Source organism: Pungitius pungitius, chromosome 9 (assembly GCF_949316345.1).
Source record: "Pungitius pungitius chromosome 9, fPunPun2.1, whole genome shotgun sequence".
Taxonomy (NCBI): domain Eukaryota; kingdom Metazoa; phylum Chordata; class Actinopteri; order Perciformes; family Gasterosteidae; genus Pungitius; species Pungitius pungitius.
Window position 1 is genome coordinate 411,085 of NC_084908.1, and position 23,947 is coordinate 435,031.

Sequence of the window (23,947 nt, forward strand, 5' to 3'; positions counted from 1 at the left end):
ACTGTATTCGTCTATATCTGTCCTGGGACTCAGGCCAAGGTAAGTGCTTGGTTGTGCGTGCGTGAGTGTGTGAAAGTGTCTGTGTGTGCACACGATGGGGTTACAAATAAGACAGACATATTTAGGTCTCCACTGATAAACACATTGACTGCAGTTGACAAACAAGCTGGTTTTAGGCATAGGAGGAAACATGAAAGACTAAGACTCCGAACGTCAGTGCTCCAGGAAACACCAAAACCACAGCAGGCCAGCTCAGATCTGGAAGGACTTGAAACCGCCGGCATCGATCACGGCCAAAATCAGACCAGACCAGAGCGGCTCCTGAATGTAACGCTGCAAAGTGACGGAGCAGATCTCGTGCACACGTTTGAGGGTCTAACGAGATAAAGGAGATCAGTCATGCCAGGCTCAGGAGGAGCAGAGTGAGTGACAGCTGCATTTGCACAGTTTGTGTTTGTAGATACGTGTATGCATACTTCAACATAGTGTACAATATTTAACATTGGCATATTTTAAACGGGATGTTTTTACTTCATAAAACCGGTCCTCTGTAGCTGGTCAAGTTTTTAAAATGACATTACTACGTACTTCACCTCAAAAGTCTTGAATTGAATATTGTTGCTAAGTGCTGAGCCAAAGTCTAAAAACAGCTCAGCATCACATGAGGAAATAGGAGCTACAAGAGCAAAGCCAGCATGTCACAGAGTCATAATGTGTCCCTTGTTTTTGAAGCTCAAAGGGAGAAGATTTCTCCACTGCCATCCTGAAGCACAAACACAGACCTAACAGACTCATCGTGGACGAAGCTCTCAGTGAAGACAGCAGCACTGTCAGCCTGTCACAGGTCTGTGTGTGTATATATACATATATATTAAAGTATATAATAAGTATATATATATATATATATATATATAATATATATATATATATATATATATATATATATATATACACTCACCGGCCACTTTATTAGGTACCCCATGCTAGTAACGGGTTGGACCCCCTTTTGCCTTCAGAACTGCCTCAATTCTTCGTGGCATAGATTCAACAAGGTGCTGGAAGCATTCCTCAGGGAGTTTGGTCCATATTGACATGATGGCATCACACAGTTGCCGCAGATTTGTCGGCTGCACATCCATGATGCGAATCTCCCGTTCCACCACATCCCAAAGATGCTCTATTGGATTGAGATCTGGTGATTGTGGAGGCCATTTGAGTACAGCGAACTCATTGTCATGTTCAAGAAACCAGTCTGAGATGATTCCAGCTTTATGACATGGCGCATTATCCTGCTGAAAGTAGCCATCAGAAGTTGGGTACATTGTGGTCATAAAGGGATGGACATGGTCAGCAACAATACTCAGGTAGGCTGTGGCGTTGCAACGATGCTCAATTGGTACCAAGGGGCCCAAAGAGTGCCAAGAAAATATTCCCCACACCATGACACCACCACCACCAGCCTGAACCGTTGATACAAGGCAGGATGGATCCATGCTTTCATGTTGTAGACGCCAAAATCTGACCATACCATCCGAATGTCGCAGCAGAAATCGAGACTCATCAGACCAGGCAACGTTTTTCCAATCTTCTATTGTCAAATTTCGATGAGCTTGGGCAAATTGTAGCCTTAGTTTCCTGTTCTTAGCTGAAAGGAGTGGCACCCGGTGTGGTCTTCTGCTGCTGTAGCCCATCTGCCTCAAAGTTCGACGTACTGTGCGTTCAGAGATGCTCTTATGCCCACCTTGGTTGTAACGGGTGGTTATTTGAGTCACTGTTGCCCTTCTATCAGCTCGAACCAGTCTGGCCATTCTCCTCTGACCTCTGGCATCAACAAGGCATTTCCGCCCACAGAACTGCCGCTCACTGGATGTTTTTTCTTTTTCGGACCATTCTCTGTAAACCCTAGAGATGGTTGTGCGTGAAAATCCCAGTAGATTAGCAGTTTCTGAAATACTCAGACCAGCCCTTCTGGCACCAACAATCATGCCACGTTCAAAGTCACTCAAATCACCTTTCTTCCCCATACTGATGCTCGGTTTGAACTGCAGGAGATTGTCTTGACAATGTCTACATGCCTAAATGCACTGAGTTGCCGCCATGTGATTGGCTGCTTAGAAATTAAGTGTTAACGAGCAGTTGGACAGGTGTACCTAATAAAGTGGCCGGTGAGTGTATATATATATATATATATATAATATATATATATATATATAACCTAGTATGAGGTTGTATTTCATCTGTGGACTTTGTGTGTGCACTAGAATAAAGCGGAGCAACTGCAGCTCTTCCGGGGGGACGCGGTGGTGTTGAGAGGGAAAAAGCGCCGTCAGACGGCGTGCATTGTCCTGAATGACGACACTTGCGGGAATGAAAGAATACGCATGAACCGCGTGACGCGCAGCAACCTGCGTGTCCGACTCGGCGATGTCATCAGGTAGATTTGTCCACCCGTGTTGTTTAGCGTGTGCTGTGAAGTGCTCCGTGCGGTTCGACCACATGACGTGACCAGGATGTGTGTGCTATCACAGCATCCATGCCTGCCCTGACATCACGTACGGGACAAAGATCCATGTCCTCCCTCTAGATGACACCATCGAGGGCCTGACGGGAAACCTCTTTGATGTTTTCCTCAAACCCTATTTTCAGGAGGCTTACCGGCCCATACATAAAGGTACTGCAACTCTCCCCGGGTCATTGCCTCCCATCACCTGGAGCACCCTCAGATGTCCCTTACGTTTAGGGGATGACTTTTAATCTGCATTGCCAGGTGACATCTTCCTCGTGAGGGGGAGCATGCGGGCGGTGGAGTTCAAGGTGGTGGAGACTGACCCCGGGGAATTCTGCATCGTTGCCCCGGACACTGTCATCTACTGCGAGGGGGAGCCAATCAAAAGAGAGGTTATTACTTTTAATAACTGCACTATTTAGGTAGTTAAACTCAAAGAGAGATTGGTTGTAATAAGAAATAATCTGAGGCATATACTTACAGACATTCATTTTACATTTGAAAAGGTATTAGTTCATTGTTCCTTTTCTTAACTGTTGTAAAATCCACCACATTATCAATCATACTATATTCTGTCACTTTTCCCCCAGCTATTATCCACAGTACATTGTATAGCAGTGTCCACAAACACCACTCAACATATGGGAACTTCCATCTGTGTGCCGGTCCTTTAAATGCTACTTAATCTAAATTAAAGTCATTTTTCAATTGTGAAAGATGTAGATATTTAACACCAGGTGGGACCCTGCCTGTCTGTATCGTAGCTGTGACACAAGGCTGTCAGCAGACTTGATTCCACCATGGTTGGTTATCTTGTGATTTCATGTAGCCGTAGCGCTGTCAGGAACCGCTCAGTGAACTCCACATTTGTTCCTGAGAACGAACTTCACCAAACCTCCATCTTGCATATTGCCGTTGGACAGGATGAAGAGGAGAGCCTAAACGAAATAGGCTACGACGACATCGGAGGCTGTCGGAAGCAGCTTGCCCAAATCAAAGAGATGGTGGAGCTTCCTCTGAGACACCCCGGCCTTTTTAAGGCGATAGGAGTTAAGGTGTCGCACACAAACCCACACAAACCCTGGACCCATACACTCTAATTTTCTGTAATTGTGATCATCTTTGAATGAGTCAGAGTGTCGCTCCCCCTCCCCCCCTTTCAGCCCCCCAGAGGTATCCTGCTGTACGGCCCTGCAGGCACAGGCAAGACCCTGGTGGCCCGGGCTGTAGCCAATGAAACTGGTGCCTTCTTCTTCCTCATCAATGGTAAGTCTTTGTTTTCCTGCAGTTGCACGGTGTGATCATTTGTGCCCTGATTGGGAAGAAAAATGAGCTGTTCGTGCTCTGAAAAAAAGGTATTCAGGGCTACGGATTGGAAACTCCAATTAAGTCATTGGTGTTGTTATTTGAAGATCTATGTTGGAAAAAATATGTTTTACATGCTGCGCATTACTCTGTGACAAGGTCCTGAGATCATGAGTAAGCTGGCAGGAGAGTCAGAGAGCAACCTAAGAAAAGCTTTTGAGGAGGCGGAGAAAAACGCTCCCGCCATCATCTTTATTGACGAGTTGGACGCCATCGCTCCCAAGAGAGAGAAGGTGAACACTGGAGAATGCTGTCTGCTGCATCCAGTGGACTTTCTGTAACAACATTAGAATCAGGTGTCTTTTCTCTGAATGCTGTGTGTGTGTAGACCCATGGTGAAGTGGAGAGACGTATAGTCTCCCAGCTCCTGACCCTGATGGATGGCCTAAAGCAAAGAGCTCATGTGGTCGTCATGGCAGCTACAAACCGACCGAATAGTGTAGACCCTGCCCTGCGACGCTTTGGTCAGTACGCACACGCGCACAAACACACACACACACACACACACACACAAAAGCAATCCCATACAAATGGTCATGTCTGTCTCCAGGCAGGTTTGACCGCGAGATTGACATCGGAATCCCTGATTCGATTGGTAGACTGGAGATTCTGCAGATTCACACCAAAAACATTAAAATGACTGGCGACATCGACCTGGAGAGGGTGAGCAAGTGAAGCAGCCAGTAGTAAAAAGTAATATCAAGAACTTTAAAACATGTATAATTATGATCTTAAATTTACTTTCTCTGTTTCTTTGGTTTTAAATTGTAAATATATATATAATGTAAACATTTTTCTTTTTATACTGTATTTAATTTAACTAAAAGTTGTTTTTTTAAGAGCATTTCATCTACAGGATTACTATATGTCTGTTTTCTGTCCCTTACATATTTATACCTAAATTCTAAAAATGATTTTCTAAAGCTAAACTACTCTGTGAAAAGGTCAAATGTGAGTTTAGACTTATTCAAATATTGCAAATGTTGCCATCAAAGTTTGCCAGAGTTAAAAAAGCAGCTCTAAACAAAAACATTCCCTGCATCAATCACACTGCCTTCTGATGGCACCCTTCCTAATCTCGATGTGCATGTGTTCAATGAGTTAATATTACGTATCTCAGATTGCTGCAGAGACCCACGGCCACGTGGGCGCCGACGTGGCTGCTTTGTGCTCAGAAGCTGCTCTGCAAGCAATCCGCAAGAAGATGACCCTCATAGACCTGGAGGACGAATGCATCGACGCTGACCTGCTGGACTCGATGGCTGTCACCATGGACGACTTCCAGGTAAAGACGCACATGCTGACCTTTGTTGTTCCAGAGCGTGTGTGGCTGTTTCAGTGCCTCGTCATTTGTAAGCACACCATGAAAGCGAGATCTGAATATTTCTAAATTTATGAAGAGACGATGCCATTTCCTCATCACAGTGGGCTCTGAGTCAGAGCAACCCTTCAGCTCTGAGAGAAACCATCGCAGAGGTGCCTCAGGTGAACTGGGCCGATGTCGGAGGACTGGACGAGGTCAAGAGAGAGCTGCAGGAGCTTGTTCAGGTGGAAGAATCCCTCGCACACTCACACCACCAGATTTGGCTCATAGGTGCAAATACGATTAACAGTCCCATCTATCTTCACTCCCCTCAGTACCCAGTTGAGTATCCGGACAAGTTCCTGAAGTTTGGTATGACTCCATCTCGTGGGGTATTGTTCTACGGCCCTCCGGGCTGCGGGAAAACGCTGCTGGCTAAAGCTATCGCCAACGAGTGCCAGGCAAACTTTATTTCTATCAAAGGACCGGAGATGCTCACCATGTGGTTTGGAGAATCTGAGGCAAATGTCCGAGACGTGTTTGATAAGGTAAGAACGGCAAAAGTAAATAAAAAATGGATGATTGTGGGAGGGTAGACGCTCTCGTTTCTTCTCAGTCACATTGCTCAACTTCTCCATCCACAGGCCAGACAGGCAGCCCCCTGCATCTTGTTTTTTGACGAGTTAGACTCCATTGCCAAATCCAGAGGAGGCGGAGGTGGGGATGGGAGTGGTGCAGCTGACAGAGTCATTAACCAGATACTCACGGAGATGGACGGCATGTCGGACAAAAAAAACGTTTTCATTATTGGTGCCACAAACAGGTGCCCGTGTGAGAATTCAGATATAATGACGATGATGCTTTGAGAGAAGTAGTTGTCCTCGTCTCACTTCCTTTTGTCCTCTCGTCACACCAGACCGGACATCATCGACTCAGCCATCCTGCGGCCGGGCCGCTTGGACCAGCTCATCTACATCCCACTCCCAGACAAACCATCTCGCTCCGCAATCCTAAACGCCAACTTGCGCAGGTCCCCCGTTGCACAAGTTAGTGAAACACACACTTGGGGGAAAAAAATATTCGTTGAATTCTTTAAACTAATCCCATTTGGGTCAATTCTCCTTCCCGTAGGATGTGAACCTGGACTACCTGTCTGGCATCACAGAGGGTTTCTCCGGAGCCGACCTGACAGAGATCTGCCAGCGGGCCTGTAAGCTGGCCATCCGGGAGGCCATCGAGGCTGAGCTCAGGACCGAGCGTCAGAGAGAGAACAAACCAGACATCCCCATGGTCAGAAGGCTATATACATATATACTAGGGCCGGGACTTTAGCACGTTAATTACGATTAATTAACTACAATATGAATTAAGATTAATTAATTACACAAAAAATAACACATTTTTTACGCATTTTTACACTTATTTTTTGCACCGCGGAACGTTTCTCACTGGATGAGTTTCGGGGGGACCGATTATACCGGAGCACCAACTAGCGTCCATGACTTCAGACAACAACAAACCACAGTGAACATGAACGAAGAAGCTGACGAGACCGTGTCGGGTGGCCCCGTCAACAAGGAATTCACATCGAGCCTCAAGTATCACCTCAACGCAACACAATTAGCAGCTAGCGTGGACGTACAAGGCAGAGGTGTGGACTCGAGTCATGTGACTTGGACTCGAGTCAGACTCGAGTCATGAATTTGATGACTTGAGACTCGACTCGACAAAACGTACGAAGACTTGCAACTCGACTTGGACTTTAACATCGATGACTCGTGACTTGACTTGGACTCGAGCCTTTTGACTCGAGAAGACTTGCTACTTCCCATGAAAACTGGGGAAAACATTTTCACACCACCGCGCCGCTCTGTTTATCTGCATCTGTCAAAAAAATGTGCGCCACCTGTATGCAGAGAGTGCGCGCTGCCTGCACGACATCCAATCACTGCAGTCCATTTGACCGTATCAACGAGACAGCTCGTTCATGCTTACAAAAATCGGGATTTTTGAACCCGGATTCAGACTCCGATGGAAATCCTCGCCAACATTATGTCAACGTGCGTTTTAAAGTAGTGTAATGAGCTGAGTTAAAGTTATTAGTTAATCAGTTATGCAGATGTTGCATGTGTTCACGTTATGCTGTTACCAGCTGTAGTTACGCGAGACAACCCGAGTTTTGGGGGGCCGTGTATGCGGAAGTGTTCGTTCGGCGTGGTGACGGCCAACAGTGACCGAAGTTGAGTTGTTTTATATAAATAAAGCCAGTCATCGCCTCCTTATTTACGCTGCAGCATTGGGGTGAGCGTTACAGTACTATAACACAGTCACAGTCGATCCCCTTCGTAGTCTGGGTCTGTGAGGCAGCGCACCATCACCCAGGGTTCCCCGTCCCCACTATAATAAAAGGACTTGAAATGACTCGAAACTAAAATGGAAAGACTTTGGACTTGAGACTTGTTGGCTTTGACTTTGGACTCGACTTGGGACTTGCCTCATACTTGACTCGGGACTCGAGGGCAACGACTTGAGACTTACTTGTGACTTGCATAACAATGACTTGGTCCCACCTCTGGTACAAGGACCCACACCCAACCCACACTGCACCAGATGACTGGTTTAAGGACCAGGGTAACTAAGTCCACGTCTGAAAAAATAACCAATGTTCTGAATGTACTTGAAAGTATTGGTCTACCTAAAAAAACAAAAAAAAATAATATATATATTATATATATATTGACCTTACATATATTTTTTTATAATATTTTTTTACCTATTATTTAAAAAAAAAAACGTTTCTTTTTTGGCCCTACATATTTTGAATTTTTTCACAATATTTTTTTCCCATCACATGACTGGAATGATCTTAGATGGAGCAACCTACACGTCCCTGTCACTAATGCCAAATGCCCCACATATCTGTACTTTAAACCTTATCTGGGTTCAACCCTCAAGGAACATGGTGGCTCTTCCTAAATCCTTTTTTAGTTTTGGGTAACTGGCATTTATAAAAAATCATAATGCGATATTGCCCCAGAGACGGATTGGATTATCTTGGAGGATCAACCATGCTATTCATCCTTCCTGCATTGGTAAAGGCACAAGTGAGTTGAATGTAACAGAGAATTGGAGGGTGGATGCACTAAAAAGGGTAAACAAATCTACACCCTGTGCCAGACTGTCAGTTTAAGGTTGTCCACAGGATGCCCTGAAGTAGACAAACATGTGATTGTCTTGAAAAATGCCCTCAGAGGCTGTAATAAGTTTCATGTCAGTGTCACCACTGAATGAGACACATCTGCTCATCTTTACTGACTCATCCGGCCTAACCCTAACCCTAACCCCGTCAAAAAGGTGGAGCCATATAGGCTACGTAGCATGGCTAATAAGTGCTAAAGGCTAAAGCAATTAACATCAAATTCAATTCAGTAGCAAAAGATTCTTCATCATTCTTGACAATGCCATCATAACTCAAGTGAACGCGCCTTGTGTTTCTGCATAACCCCTAGGGTTCACTTCTCTGAAACAACCAGTGGGGACAATGCCCCCACTACTACCTCCGCGGTAGTGTGCTCAAGACTTGGCGGGTGGGATTTGAACCCACTGGCGGCGCTCACAGAGGCTTCTGGGCTCTAGCTTGCACCCCTACACTACCAGTCCTGGTCACATTTTGGCTACTTTGATTCTCCTATTTAACCTTGAGCATGTGAGTTAAACTTTAAAACTGTTTTAAATGCTATTTCCACATCTGGGCTTGAACCCACAACCTTCAAGTGCAGTGCAGGGGCTTATGTCAGCAGCTCTTCCACTGTGCTACTTCACCACACACTAAGCAGCCCTTTGTTTGTTGTATTTAACCTTGAGATTGCTACTCAAACCTGAAGTAAAGCCTAAGGCTCAAACCCACAACCTATAGAGTAAGGACAGTAGCTCCTCAGCTCTTGTGCTGCACTACCTCACCATGCACAAATTAAATTTTTGTTTCTCGTATTTAACCTTGAGACTGCTACTCAAACCTCAAAACTCTTTTTAAATGCTATTTCCACAACTGGGTTTGAACCCACAACCTTCAAGTGCAGTGCAGGGGCTTATGTCAGCAGCTCTTCCGCTGCGCTACTTCACCACACTCTAACCAACCCTTTGTTTGTTGTATTTAACCTTGAGATTGCTACTCAAACCTGAAGTAAAGCCAAAGGCTCAAACCCAAGACTGGGCTTGAACCCGCAACCTTCAAATGCAGTGCGGGCTTGTGGCAGCAGCTCTTCCGCTGTGCTACTTCACCACACACTAACCAACCCTTTGTTCTACAGTACCAGGCTGTGTGTATGTGCCTGGTACATAAAGAGACGGTGGAAGATTCATAAGGTTCTTCAAAGTGCAGCAGTGGGTTTTGTAACTCTTGTTACAGACACACACACACGCGTTGTGTACTATCTCCACACAAGGTCATCATAATGTTTTTCTCTGCCTTCAGGACGACGACTTTGATCCAGTCCCGGAGATCAGGAAGGACCACTTTGAAGAGGCGATGCAATATGCTCGTCGCTCTGTCAGTGACAATGACATCCGCAAATATGAAATGTTTTCTCAAACTCTGCAGCAGAGCCGAGGATTTGGAGACTTCAGGTACAAATGATGAAAGAACAACTGTGTCACAGAAAATGAAGTCTTGGATTCTTTGAGATACATTCAAGACTGAAACCGTCTTATCCCCCACATAGGTTCCCCTCTGCTACTGGTACCCGGTCAGGAGATCAGGGGTCAGGCTCTGGTTCAGAGAGGCCAAATCTGTCGAGAGAGGAAGGAAATGAGGATCTCTATCAGTGACAAAAAAGCTCACCATAAAGTTGACCAGCTGCAAAGGGTTATGCTTTTCAACTGCTGTACCTGGCTTCCTTACTGAAATGATGAACAAGGGAAGAGGAAATAGCAAGATACAAACTTGGAGACACCATAGTAATAATAAGCATGAAAAAAACATGAATCTAAAATGTACGTCTAGTGTTGAATTTCTATTATAATTATATATAAAGAATACAACAAGAGATATGTGGGTTTTCATGAACATTATGTAAGTTCCGTGTTGTGTGAGTTCAAAATGTCACAAATAAATACATTAAAATGGCATCACTCTTAGGTTTGTCTTGGGATACTGGTTGCGGTTTTTTGTACCCATATGGTACACGCTGGCTCACTGGCATGGCTTACTGGCCACTTGAAAACAACCATTGTTCATGTTAATTAGTCAATAACACAACTGCAAATATAGTCTGATCAGCTAGTTCGTCATCAAGTGCTTTTGATGCATTATTACAACACAATAATTTAATTGAAGGGCCTTAACAAAACCCTTGTGTTCTAATTCCGTCATTTGTGATTTGTGTGGACAATATAGAGTTTTCTAACTTTTGAACAGCAAGAAGCAAAATCCCACAATGGTTTTGGTCTCTGGTGTCGTTGCCCACTTGTGTTGAGGCAGTTTGCTGCACATTATTGAATATCGACCTGAACTGCAATGCATTTGTACGGTTAAAATGATTCAATATTTACAACTGAATGAGCAGTCTTGCCGGTCACTTGTAATCGATGAGTAATCGGAAACAACACTAGTCTCCTTTCCGCGGAACCTTTGTTCGTCGGCTGGGGAGGAGTTGTTTCTCTGAAGCACCGCTGCGCTGTTTATTTCCGGCGCAAAGGCGGAAGTGGTATCAAGGGGCTTGTGGAGGTGACCGAATGTTAGACAGCAAATTCCTTTTAGAACATTCAGATTAGCCACATCAGCCAAGTAAACACACGCATTTTTTTCTGTTACAGAGTGTAAACATCGTCGCTGCCATGGGCGCTCACCTGGCCAGACGGTACGTCACCGAGAATGACACCGAGCCGGACCCTGCGAAGAAATACGAGTTCGACCCTCAGCTTGGCTTTCAAGAGAGGCACGAGCGAGGTCTGTCATCGTTTGCACTTCTATTGTCGTAACGTTATTAAAATGTTCTCAAGTGAAGCGGGTTTCCCCTCCGCCATCCTGTCAACTGTCAAACGTTGGGCGAGCTAGCTTTGCTCCAATGTTATTCAATGCACTGGTTAGCTCCCTAGCTAACAGGCTAGCTCTTCAGCTAACTTAGTTAGCTCCCTAGCTTTATGAGCTATTACCACTAAATGTAGATGTAATATTACTGTACGGAACTACAAGTGTGCCTGGTTGTTTGGACACACACCTCCTATGAAACTAAGGTGTCTTTCTGTAGTATATTGAGACATTGGTCAGAATAGATGCATGTGAAGTTTAAATTAACCGTAAAACTACAAATAAGTTTGAACCTAACTATTATTGAACTTACTATACAATTAACTATGTAGAAACTACAATTGTGATTTTTTTGGGGGGAGTTTTTGTATTTGTATTAAATTAATATACTAGATTAGATTTATTCCCAGTGCAGTATTTTCATAACGCGTTTGTGTTGTATTGTCTGATGCAAAGTATGATTCAATACTAGCGTTTAATTTGTAAGCCGTATACCTCACTCTGTGAAAGTGACTGATCATTTATCTTATATGTATGACAGCATCAGGCTTGACTCAATGCTTTCCTAACTCTGTACACCTGTGTGTGTTTATAAGAAAGAGCAAGCTGTGATACATCATTTTTACCTGTGTCCACACACACAGTCGATAATACTGCAAAAATAAGAATACAAGAATTGTGTTGGTGCCTCCTGGCATATTGACTGGGACTTTTAAATTAAAACCTTTAGAATTTCCTCTCATATAGACTAGACAGGCAAAATTGTCGCCATATTTGATGCAGCATTTTGAATGAGTGCCAGATATCGTCACCGATGCATCCCTTTTGAGGTTCTTGCATGTGACGAGAAGACCATAATCACTGGTTCTCCTTTTTCAGAGATGGTAGCCACCCAGGAGCAGATGAACTTGGCCCAGTTGCCTGTGGAGCAGAGGGACTACTGTGCCCACCACCTCCTGAAACTCCTCAAATGCAAGCGGGACAACTGGCCCAACATCCTGGCTTGCAAGCATGAGAGACACGACTGGGACTACTGTGAACACCAGGAGTGAGTATTTGCATTTAAAAGATCTTATGTAGGATGGAGTCTCCTAGAACTGCTATGGCCGCCACGGCCCACTGATTTGCCTCAGAGCGCTATCTACTTGGAAGAAATAATACCTTCATAATGATGGCTCAGCAGTACACGTACATTATGCTGGCTTTAGTGCTATATAGATTTGTTCAATTGTAATACTATTATTGGGTATATTCTTGCTTTTTAATGGACACAGATGTCCTTTTTAAAAAAACATGAAGGAGACAAAAAGGTATTTAGGCGCCGCGTTCCTAACCGGTTTCGACGTAGTTGCGTCTGACCAAATAAAAAAAGCGTGTATGAACATGTCGTAGGTTCTCTGGACGAAAATAAGCTTGACGCGCATCGAGGTGGATGTTGTTGTGTTTTAGTCTTTATTCGACCCCGTTGTGATAAGACATGTATAGATTGGACGTGATGAGCAGTTTTTTGTGATCAGAATCTCCAAACGCTTGGCTCAGCGCCTCATCACGCTCCAAGCATGTTTGCAATGTGCAAAGATTTGAAGAAATCAAGAAAGTGAACCTAGCGGTACTGCATGTTTCTTGCAGTTTTGTAATATTGCACAATTTCAAGACTCCTTTCCAGAGGGTATGCCCTTGAATGCATTAAATATTGAGTCATGATCAATATAGCTCACTAAAGCTGTATGTGGCAATAATGTGTATTTACAGCTCTTCTGCTTAATGTTTGGTTTGATACGTCTTTGAAGTTTTTTTGACAAATTAAAAATGTGATGCAGTACCACTACGTTAGCTTAAATGTAACATCATTTCTGTGTGGAGGGACAACTGAGCTTCATAGTCTGCAGTTGCAAATTTATGATGGATTTACCAAATGCGTGCACTCTGACATTCATTTCCAAAGGTGTGGGGTTAATAGACATCAAAAGATCTTTTAACCAAGTAGATTTTCTTAAAGACTCTAATGGCACATGAGTATATTCAAGACAGTTTCCCTGTGCTGTGTATCCACGTGGTCATTTAGCATGAAACTGTCTTTCTGCCTCCAGCTATGTGATGCGTATGAAGGAGTACGAGAGAGAGAGGAGGCTGCAGCTGAGGAAAAAGAGAATTGAGAACCAGGCTGAAGCTGCGTGATCAGTGTACCCTTGCATACTACTTCCTTGTATATATGTGCTTCTGTTCACAATAAACCATATGGTTCAAGCTCTACAACCCTCTGTCTTAAGGTGAAACTAGTGCTCTGGGTGATTGCCAGGTGTGACCTGTCCACGTACAAACTAGATAAGTGCTCATTTCACTCCAAATTGATCCTCTAATATTTCACGAGCTGCAGCAACATAGTTAACACACAGCTTATGGGTACGACATAAAAGACATTTTGGTTTACCTTTTTTTAATAAATTACACCTCACATCAATGAAATCCTGTCATTCAAATTTAGATGAATGGATACAAAAACTAAACTGCAGATTCAGAGTGGTTGGACATGTGCAGTTTGTCATTCAGTACACGCAGTACTGGGAAGGTGAATAACTGCTCTTGACAGAAATATAAAAAGAAATTTGCACTCATAATTTCCACCACAATCAACGGTACCCGGATCGCAGACAGGAGGTAAAAGATTTGGTTCTCAAAGGGGAAAAACACATGGTAAGATTCAGTCAGTTGCAGTTTGGAAGGTGGAAAACTGGAGAGCACCCTCTCATTTGGGGGTGGGGATGTATTTGACTCCTACAAGCGGGGAGAGCTAAAGGGGCGAGGGCAGCACTTTAGTCCTCTAAAGCAGGAAGGGCAGGATGGGCGAGCGCAGAGGGGGGTAGTCGCGGAACTCCTTCAGGTAGCTGCGGTGTTTCCCCTTCGCCCACACAGTCATCTGGATGAAACCCACCAAGGTGAAGAAAGCCACCGGCAGGCACTGGGTCATCAGCGTGAAGCCGAGCCAGGCGCCCAGCTGGAGGAGGAAGAGGGATGTCACACACATTCGTACCACCAGAGGGCAGCGAGGGGAGTGCTACTTACAGAAGGTGCAGTGCAATAGAAATCCCCAAAAGGGACCGTTTTACAAATAATTAAAAGGTCATGTTCATTCCAAATGTATTAGTATGTTGTATACTAGTTACGGCCCTGCTGTTTGATGCTTTCAGTTCACATCCATTTGTGTCTGAAGTGTGGCCACAGCATGTCCATTATGGAGTTACCTCGTAGGTGTAGTTGGGGCAGGAGACCAGCAGGAAGATCCAGGTGAAGGGGTTCTTGGTTGGATAGGGAATCTTCCTGGTCTTAGACCCTAAGGAAAGAAAAATAAAGTGTATATTCTTTCAAACAATCTATTTTTTTGTAAGTTTACTTTCTGACCTAATGTCACAACAAAAGAATTCTAAACTGACATGAAAATGCAAGGAAAAAGATGATCTCAATTATCTTTAAAACTAAAATTTGACGTATAGAACAACGCATTGATGGCGGTGTACCTGGTGGACGGAGGTTCCGAAGAGCAATGTGGATGGAAAAGTTGCCGATCTGACAGAACTATAGAAGAAAAAGAGTCAAACGGGTCATTTAACAGAGTATGAAGAGCAAAACAGAACGAACACCAAGTTCATTTTTTTCCCCCACAAAACAATTAAAATGATGAAAATGACATTTTATTTCTATTTATTGGTCGAATCAAATGATGCACAATAAATCACACAAGGGTCACGGAAGAATTATTCCTACCAGGAATAAGACGAGGGCAAGACGGATTTGTTGCTCGCCGTAGACTGCAACAAGAAACAGGAGTTAGGATGACAGCCTGCTAAAGTGTGGCGGAGAGCAGGGTGCACCTGTACTCACTGGGTGGGGTGTACAGCGGGTGGTTGATGTAATAGGCCATCCATGCTGCAAAGCCCCAGTAGTAGGTACAATTCTAAAAGGGGGAATAAGACAGGACCAGCGTCACTTCACGACTTCCTTCAGGTGGTCGAGGCATCACGCCGTTGTTCACGTGAGGGACGAATAGGTCAGAGGTCAGAGTGGTAGAAGGCAGCTCACCTTGAAGATGTTGCGTAGCGGCATTGTGCCGTGGGAGAAGCGATGGACAAACAGCGTCTCCAGCAGCCTCTTGACGAAGTGGAACGAGTGACACATGCAGGCGAGACTGGAAAAAAGCACAAAGTCTTGTGTTAGCTTTTCTATGTCTGCCACATGTTCATTATAGGTACCGGTACATCTGTATACATCTGTTGTGTGAATGATCCAATAAAACAAAAGGGCCTGGTCTGAGAGAGACTGTCACAGCAGGGATGTGATCCATCTAAATGTTCTAGACACGAGAACGCTATTGATCTTCTTTCATCTCACTCTTGGCGAGAAAGCACACGAGAACAAAGGGCAGAGACGTTGGACTTCAAGATGCCTCTGGCTATGTTGGGAGTAACACTCACTGTACGACCCAGTGTTTACTGGTGGTAAAGTCGTATTTGGCTGCGTAGATGAAGGGAACTCTGAAGTAAAACATCAGATAGAGAACCAGTGGACCCATGTACTCCGTCAGAAAGACCTGAAAAACATAAAGGGGTCGGTTAGAGCCTTGGAAACTTGCACTCAGGTCATCTCCATTTCACCACGTGGGACACAGCAGCCACTCGCTGGACCGCTGTTGAATTATGTCAGTCTTTTTTAAAAGGAGGTGAATATTTATGCAAACATGCATTTTACCATACAGATTTTTAATAAAACAGGAGTAGTTTGGGGTGGGATTCTTTTGGTAGGACCCTGTATTGGTTTAGAGAAGATAAATATATCATTCCGCAGGCGCCCACCCACACACGTTTTACCCAGTGGGAAATCTCAAAATAGCTGCTCTTGATCCCACTTGTGATCCGGTGCATGGGGGCTCGTCGGGGCTGTCAGACTGACTGAGACTTCCTGTCTCCGGGCGGCAGCGACTTGAACTCACCGTCACCCAGCTGATCTGGGCCCCGAGGTCTCGGAAGTAGAAGGTTGCCGTGGTTCCCACAGGGAGATGCTGCAGAACATCCTCGTCCTTCAGAGACTTCCCCTCTGAAACACAAACACTCGCTGGCTTAATGGGACGCACGGCGTAGACGGGCTGACTGCACGGGGCAGTAGTGCTGCAGTCACTGTACGCACTGTGATGGACAAGCACACTGGGACCGACTTACTGGCGTCCAGGCGAATGGACTGTCTGGTTGGGTACCACTGAGGATCTGAAACAGACAAATATCGACAACCTTAAGAGTTCCATACGTGTTCAATCAAACGTTACATCAGATGCATGAGGGTCGGCCTGCAGAGAGACGGCACTCACGGCTCTTGTGGAACATGGACTTGATCTCTCCGATGGTGGCATTTGGCTCGACCTACAGGGAATGACATCACAGTACATAAGTGGGGGGGCATTTACTTGAACATATAAACCCTGTTTTTCCATCCATGAGGATGAATAGTGGTAAATTTAGCTCACATACCCCATGGACGTGGTTTATTAACAGCTGGTATTAGGGTTCACACACACACACACACACACACACACACACACACCTTGTGCCAGGCTGCCAGCAATGGTCCCAAACAACTGGCCCAAATATAAACACAAGAGAAACATGAAGAGCGCACAGAGGAACGTCTGGACCAGCACAGTTGTTGTTGTTGATGATGATGATGATGATGATGATGATGAACTTCGAAGCCCCGTTTTAAATATCTGATGAAAGGGATTTATGTGTTTGAGTTGGAGCAGCTCACACACACACACACACGCTGTTGCATATATAAAATGTGCAAATAAAATAAGGAAATCAACTCCACTCTTAAGCATTGGTATTCTGATTTGGAAATTGCTAACTCCTCCTACAAACACGGGACATCAGATTATTTAGTAACTGTGTGTAAACAAACATTGTTTGTCCCATTAAACATTTCAAGTCTGTGCAAGTTATTGAACAGAAAACAGTAGGAAAACATACTGAGTAATTCTCTCCACACGTTACACTGTGAGAACATCTCAGGCATCCACATCAAGTGTCTCTGAAACCTAAGACGTTGGTGACAGGCTTCTCCAAACACTTTAGCAGAAGCATACATTTCCCTGTTGGCCTGGAGCAGGGGAGCAGATGCTTTTGTGAAATGTACACCTGTGTGCAATGACTGTCCAAGCCAAGGCGTGGAGAGGCACTGAGGCTACAACGTATTTAAAGCATATTCTTCTTCATATCACGGCTTCTTCATCAAGCTTATCCTTATATCCTCATCCCTTATCGAGTCACAAACAATGCAATAGCAAATGACCTGTGCCTAAACCTTTGAACTGTATGTGAACCTGAGCCCAAAGGACTCAGGGAGAGTCCATTTGTGTTCTTGGAGAGCACCGAGCTGGTCTTTGACAACTCAAGGCCAAGACATATATCTGATTACCAAGGCCAGAAATGTTCCGTATACACAGCGGGGGATTCGTTTGGCAACCCTCGCCCTCAGAGGACTGGGACGTGACCCGTCGGAGCCGACTGGAGACGTGTGCGATAGTCTCAGCTTCTGTTCACGTGGTTCAGAGGACCACGGGCCATTTTCAGCAGGATGACACCACTGAAAAACAACCCCGTCTGTGACCCCCGCTGCCCCCCCTCTTTCTACAGGCTTTAGTCGGTGTGGAGATCAGAATCTGTTCAATAAACCCAGACATGATGCAGGACTTCCTGTTCATATCTAACTCAGTCAGCTCAGCTCTGACAGCCTACGCAATGAACCAGTCGTCCAAAGGGCCCTCGGCCCGGATCCATATCTGGATCTGTGCAACCTGTCAAACTTAATCTACAAAAGGTGTTGCTATAAACCGACAACAAGGTAGAATCCAACGAGGGCAGCACGGAAACTGGGCTGATGCACACAACAATACACTAACCCCCCCCCTTAATGCAACAGCCGTTAATTAAAATGAAAGCCACCTAACAACAATAACTAAGTACAGGCCAAGTAGAAATTACAGGGGATCAAAATACATCTGGGATTCCCTCAAATCCCAACTGTTAGCATCACGGTTTCTTATAATAAAAAACGTTGTAGAACATCTGTAAAAACAACACATTTAGGCATTAAAAAAAAGGGTTCCACTTAAATCAGAATATTTCTAGTTATTCCAGAAAACTTGTTAATTATCCTGCAAACCATCATGAAAAAGAGGAAAATGTCCCATTTGTACCCAGTTGCTAATTTTATTAAGGAAATATTATTTATAGCTAATACTGATTTGAGTGGAAAAGAATGAAGTCCACATATCGCATTAATTCAAGCCGATTAAAGTAAACATCGGATGGTTTGCCTGACCAAAGACCTTTCTTAGTTATATATATAATTATATATCGGGTGGCCCTTTGGTACCAACCTCTATTGTCAACATGCCGATTTACTGCAAGAGGAAAAGGAAACAAAAAGGCTGTGTCTTAAGCTCTGGAGTCATTCTGCACATTGTTCAACCATCCCGAACAGATCGCATAACACACAACGGCCACCAAAGTGGAACCGGCCTAAAATAAGGTCACACCATCCATGTGATGTCCACACATTGTCCTCGTGTCAAGTGATGTCTCAGGGACATTGGGTGGGACTTTCCATCTTCACGGTGTAGAAGACACAGATCAACACACCAGCACTTTCCAGGTGGGAAGTTGTGTTGGTGTTTATAAGGCTTTATGAAGCCAGTCCAACCGTACTGCTCTATACCGGTGTATATATCCCCCCCCATCATTCCCCCGATAACACAGCATGCGTCTCATCGACACACGACTGGGGAGAGGAACAGCAGCTCGACGTCGGACTCAAACCCGCACAAAAAGGATGACATATAGTGATTAGAAATACTTTTTGCAGAGATGTCATTAGAGAAAAATGAACTTAAAGTGAAAAGAGATAAGTCACGAGCTCTCACCTTGTCCAGGAAGCAGAGCTTGTCCTTGGTCTTGGCGTCCAGTATCTCCACCTCGAAGAAAACAACAGCCTTCTTAGCTTTTTTAGCAGGTTTGCGTTTGCTCGGGGGTGGAGCCAGCAGCGGGGGGGGCGCCGCCGCCCCGTTGGCCGGCTTTTTGGTGCTGGTGGCCTCGAGTGCGAGGGCATCCATGTCCACAGTCCTCCTGCACTCGCTTTGTCTTCACCTTGTTGTTGCACCCCTCGCCTTCTTCCTCTCGGTTCTCTTGTCTCACTCTCCACCTCTCAGCTGCCTCGCAAAAGGTCCACGCCAAACCATAGAGGCGAGGGCCACTCAGCTGTGGAAATAAATCTGCCCCCCCCCACCGCTCCTCTACCCCTCCCTCCTAACCCTCATTCTCTGGTTCGCCCTCCCTCTTTGCCCCTCTCTCATTGCTTCACTTCTGGTTTGTTGCTTTATTTAACTGCTCAGAGCAGTGTGTGTGTGTGTGTGTGTGTGTGTGTGTGTGTGTGTGTGTGTGTGTGCACAGTTGTCCAAGCTGTCCGCAGTAGATTATCTGTGTTTATCTCATGAAGCAAACTTCAAGAAGGCGAGAGCTATATTTCCGCACTGCGCTGATCTGGATTCAAACATCTCCCCCCTAAGGAGGACACCTGGGGACCCGACACGTCTCGGCCCATCGCTAATTGGGAAAATGGAGGCCCCCGCCACACGGCCTGTCCCCCCTTTCTTCTCTTCCTCTCTACAGCTAAATATAAATGTCTACCGCTAATTCTGCATGACCCCCCCCCCACCCGTCTGCGCCCTACGTGGTGCTACGCCTGCGTCTTAGGGACACTTGGCAGTGCTGTCCATCTGTCCCAGATCAGGGACCTTTGATCCGAACCATTTGAGGCCGGCGTGCACAGAAGCAGAACCACGTGGCGTTTTACGTCAAGCCAAACCCAGCAGGCACATTTTTTCAGCCCCTCACACTGGGGGGGTTCACCTTTTCCTGCCACCAAGGGGTGTTAATACTCCAGATTCAGAGGGCTTAACCGGGGCATTCCCTTTCGGTGAAGCCCACCAGCACCACCCTTACACTCTAATAGTGACAGTCGGAGGGCAGCTTCCATAATGAAGGCAAGACCTCAGGTCACAAGTGGCAGCATGGAGGTTTAAACTGCCCACCCCAGGTAAGGCATACTGCTTTACTTGAGCGTTACATGCATGCAAGTCTTTAGCATAAGGCAAAATGTAATCAGTGCTCTTTAAATGAATGAATCGAGCTGCCTGCTTACTGTAGAAAGCATTCATGTATGCTTGAAGTAAGCAGGACACTTGAGGCCTGGGGGAAATAACCCCGTCTCAGCCATCCCTCTGCCACCGTACCTCCCCCGTCTCCTCTATATAAAGCCCCTGTCCTTTCTGTCCTGGGGAAGCACTCGGGGGTGAAGCAGGGAGCAGCAAGTTTTAGTCATGCTGGTGTTGGGCCTGTAGCTCCTAGACGAGGTAGGACTTTCTGATTATTTAAGCAGATTAACACACAATTAGAACATTTATTTGTTTTTGTAGACAATGTCCTATAATGATGAAAGGTAAGTTTGTTAGAAAGAGTTCAATGTGAAAATGACTTTTCTTCTAATGACACACATGGAAAACATTTACAGTGAGACTTAAAGTATAACTATCGTTGTGTTTATAAGTATTTCGGTTTGGTTTTAGATTGTGTATTATTTGTAGGGCACTGAATATCAAAGTAAATAATATTCACTGTGATTAAAGCATAAACTTGCTTTTATGCTTGAAATGAATTTGTTGAAACCATTGAAGGTGGCTGGTGAGAGCATTTACCCATTAACACACGCACAGGTCACGTGTGTGACTTCAGTCAGCACAGCTTTGCACAGCAGCTACTTGGGGAATTGTGTCTTATTGGCCAAAATGGCACCGTTTTTGATGGCTTTAAACAGACTTCCGATATGTGCAGCCAGTAGTACATGCTATTTAGTGCCTTATCATTCCGGGACACAGGTCACAGGAGTGAACCCTCGGTGCCACATCGGCCAGGGAAGACGCACGCCTGCACCTATGAAATCACGCTCCTAACGGAGGCGTCACGAAAAGAACCCGCCATAACCCAAGTGTTTGTCCACCTCTTCTCTGTGACCGACAGACGGGAAGGAGAACCCGAGCGGCCAACTGGTTGAGACGGTTTCTGTCGAGACACAATCCCGTCTGATGGGTTTGGGTGCGCGCGGAGCTCTGTTGGTACACGCGGATGACGAAAGAGTGAAACGGGGCCGCGTTCAGAGGCACGGAGACAGCAGATAGGTTGCTTCTGCGATTCATCCCCTCGGGACGTCTAACCAGTCTCACGCGTTTGACTGTTCACCTGCTTTATTGGGTAATGGCAGGGTGAGGAGCGCCATGCGCCGATCCGGCCACAGATGGCGATGATGTCGGGCATTAACGTTATCCCAAACCGGGGACTCCTTGTTTAAGCTATCGGGGACGTTCAGTGTACTCTGATAACTCAACACATGAGCCCAGCGAGGCTAGTTCGCCGTAAATGTGGCGGATTTGAACCGATCGAACAGTTTATTTCCGTGCACGAGAGGCCCCAGGTCCCCGGGCATAGCAACCAGCGCCTGACAGGCGACGTTGCTACAGTTTGCGATTCTCGCTTTTGAGGTTAAAAGCTATATTTGACCGTTTCTGGTGCCAGTTGTAACTATAGAAAGCACCGGAAAAAAATCGAATTCGTCTGATTAACACACTTCGAGCTCCATTGATGGTTTAGAGTTTCACAGACACTACTTACCTCGTAGTGCTTCATCTTGGCAGTTAGCACCCCCTTCCTTAATATCCCAGATGAGTGACAGAGCCGTCTCCAATCAGCGGACCCGTGTGTGACTGCTGAGGCCAGCATAGGCGGGACCAACGTTCGTCCCGCAGCCAATCAAATCGGGCAATCACGTAATGCACGGAGCCAATGAAATGAGTGGAATGAGTGAGCAGATGGAGAGGCCCCCCATCTAATAGGCTATGATGTTGAGCTTACGGATCCAACCTGCGACGACCAAACGAAGACCACTTCCCTTAAACCGTATTTAAACAATGTTTCTTAATCTGATTACATTTCCCAATTACATCTGAGGACTAATCTCTATTATTTTTCACTATAAGTTAAAGTTGTATGCTCTCATATTTTGGACCCTCCACTACACACTCTAAGATGTCTGTATTTGCTTTCTTCGTTTTAATTGCATGTATCTGAAGATTCTGCCGAATAAAATAAAGTTTGCCACTTGTCTATTGTATTGTCACTCAATCAAAAAACAAAACTTTATTCCAAGGGAAACTGTATAAGTCAGGCAAACTGACCCAAATCAGCCATCTTAATCATTGTTTACTTTACAATACAATTACATTAAAAGGGACATATGTTAACACTATGAATTGATATCCAAGAATGTAAAAAAAGGCAGATAACTAGGAATAATGGCCTTTCCAAATTAATATTGTGTGATCTCCACCTAAAATTCCAGTTCAACTTTTCTTTTGGTCTTTGAAAGTGTTTGCACTTATATTTTAAATATTAACCACCAACGGCTCTCGTCCTTAAAAAAACCCGATTTGCTTCACTGTTTTTTCAATGTGAACAGTGAGAAAGATGGCACATTACATGCCCAAAGAACATGTAGCATGTAGCTCGAGCTTTGTGTGTTTCACATCAAATCTGAAATGATTCCCAAAAGTGCTACTTCTACTACTACTACTACTACTACTCCAGTTGTAAGTTATGCAAAGCCATATTTAAGTACATAAAGGAACTCAAATGGGAACTTTCTCCAATAAAACCATTTTCAATGCATCAGAACGTGTTGCACATCCTGAACTGTGGAAGCGTGATCGCCTAAGTCTTCATTTGGTGTTATAATGTCTGATTGGTTGCATAACTTAAATCAGCTCATGCAATACAGTTCTCCAACTGGACTGCACATTCACATCTGTTTAAAAATCTTGAAATTCATGAACGGGCTTTAAGGCCTGTAGGCCTACAGAGCACAGTAGAGTCAGACAGAAGATCCTGTGCTTTTTATAACTCTACACATATGGCAGCTATATTTTATCCCATGCATCCTGTTGGGAGCAGGTAAGATAAGGTAAAGTGCCAAAATATTTCATTATGTAGTATATCAGGGATCCGTGGGGGGGAATCCGTGTTTATAAGTGTTGCAATAAAAATGTCTAGACCATTGTTGCTATTCGTCCATTGTTAAAAGGATTAGCTGGGGCGATTTGTGATATCATCTGACATCATGTTAATATGGCATATCTATATTTAGACATGGAATTGTTGATTTATTTGTACTTTACTTGACCATTTCAATTTTAGGTTATTTATTTGTCATTTTTCAGGGAGAAATATTGTAATTTTGGATTCCACTACAGTTATTGGACATATATAGTTAAAATGACTTTGAATGGATTGACTAAGAATTAAAGTTGTCACATTAAACAAAACTAATTATTGTTTGGTTGCATACAATACATGGTTGCATATTAAAACAGTTTCAATCCTTTTAGCACCTGCAACGTCTTACAGTAAGGGTGTGGAATTATAAGCAGTTAAACTGAATAATGATGTCGTACATCGTACATAGTTTGACTGCCAAACTGTTTATAACACAGTTAAAACTAGCTCAGACCTGCCAGCTACAACAATCTATTAATACATGCCAGCCAGAGGGGGGAAACAAGAAGCCTCATTTTGTTGATAATATATTTTACGTT

At 44.7% G+C, this 23,947-nt stretch overlaps 3 protein-coding genes across 5 annotated transcripts; 2 read left to right on the plus strand and 1 right to left on the minus strand.

Annotated features, from left to right (window-relative positions):
• The first annotated feature begins 4 nt into the window (after positions 1-4).
• zgc:136908 (Transitional endoplasmic reticulum ATPase) lies at positions 5-10,301 on the plus strand. Its single transcript, XM_037471424.2, has 19 exons — positions 5-39; positions 177-422; positions 733-844; positions 2,262-2,434; positions 2,529-2,671; positions 2,768-2,898; positions 3,430-3,561; positions 3,670-3,772; positions 3,971-4,104; positions 4,200-4,335; positions 4,422-4,534; positions 4,992-5,156; positions 5,297-5,419; positions 5,510-5,722; positions 5,819-5,997; positions 6,091-6,220; positions 6,306-6,464; positions 9,649-9,800; positions 9,896-10,301. Exons 2-19 carry the CDS (start codon positions 400-402, stop codon positions 9,999-10,001), a joined length of 2,427 nt encoding a protein of 808 aa, XP_037327321.2. The 5' UTR covers positions 5-39; positions 177-399; the 3' UTR covers positions 10,002-10,301.
• A 447-nt stretch (positions 10,302-10,748) lies between these two features.
• On the plus strand, positions 10,749-13,458 carry ndufb7 (NADH:ubiquinone oxidoreductase subunit B7). Of its 2 annotated transcripts, none has more exons than XM_037470983.2 (4): positions 10,749-10,899; positions 10,989-11,121; positions 12,082-12,250; positions 13,293-13,458. In XM_037470983.2, the coding sequence occupies exons 2-4, from the start codon at positions 11,010-11,012 to the stop codon at positions 13,378-13,380; spliced, it is 369 nt and encodes a 122-aa protein (XP_037326880.2). In that variant the 5' UTR covers positions 10,749-10,899; positions 10,989-11,009; the 3' UTR covers positions 13,381-13,458. The 2 variants fall into 2 exon arrangements, with proteins under 2 accessions (XP_037326880.2, XP_037326881.2); XM_037470984.2 differs by having other exon boundaries at positions 10,829-10,909.
• On the minus strand, positions 12,636-22,099 carry tecrb (trans-2,3-enoyl-CoA reductase b). Of its 2 annotated transcripts, XM_037470977.2 has the most exons (12): positions 21,972-22,099; positions 19,172-19,222; positions 16,559-16,610; positions 16,413-16,457; positions 16,187-16,290; positions 15,672-15,787; positions 15,280-15,385; positions 15,082-15,154; positions 14,965-15,008; positions 14,718-14,775; positions 14,445-14,533; positions 12,636-14,197 (listed from the first exon to the last, which is right to left on the minus strand). In XM_037470977.2, exons 1-12 carry the CDS (start codon positions 22,077-22,079, stop codon positions 14,024-14,026), a joined length of 1,020 nt encoding a protein of 339 aa, XP_037326874.1. In that variant the 5' UTR covers positions 22,080-22,099; the 3' UTR covers positions 12,636-14,023. The 2 variants fall into 2 exon arrangements, with proteins under 2 accessions (XP_037326874.1, XP_037326873.2); XM_037470976.2 differs by lacking the exon at positions 21,972-22,099 and having other exon boundaries at positions 19,172-19,508.
• Positions 22,100-23,947: the final 1,848 nt, after the last annotated feature.

Coding starts and splice junctions, on each gene's coding strand:
- zgc:136908 (XM_037471424.2), top strand. CDS start 400: ATGCCAGGCTCAGGAGGAGCAGA. Junction 4,105..4,199: donor TCGCTCCCAAGAGAGAGAAG/GTGAACACTGGA, acceptor GTGTGTGTGTAG/ACCCATGGTGAAGTGGAGAG. Junction 9,801..9,895: donor CGAGGATTTGGAGACTTCAG/GTACAAATGATG, acceptor TCCCCCACATAG/GTTCCCCTCTGCTACTGGTA.
- ndufb7 (XM_037470983.2), top strand. CDS start 11,010: ATGGGCGCTCACCTGGCCAGACGGTACGTCACCGAGAATGACACCGAG. Junction 11,122..12,081: donor TCAAGAGAGGCACGAGCGAG/GTCTGTCATCGT, acceptor CTCCTTTTTCAG/AGATGGTAGCCACCCAGGAG. Junction 12,251..13,292: donor GACTACTGTGAACACCAGGA/GTGAGTATTTGC, acceptor TTCTGCCTCCAG/CTATGTGATGCGTATGAAGG.
- tecrb (XM_037470976.2), bottom strand. CDS start 19,360: ATGGATGCCCTCGCACTCGAGGCCACCAGCACCAAAAAGCCGGCCAAC. Junction 15,386..15,671: donor AGTAAACACTGGGTCGTACA/GTGAGTGTTACT, acceptor GCTTTTTTCCAG/TCTCGCCTGCATGTGTCACT. Junction 15,155..15,279: donor CGCTACGCAACATCTTCAAG/GTGAGCTGCCTT, acceptor TCCCCCTTTTAG/AATTGTACCTACTACTGGGG.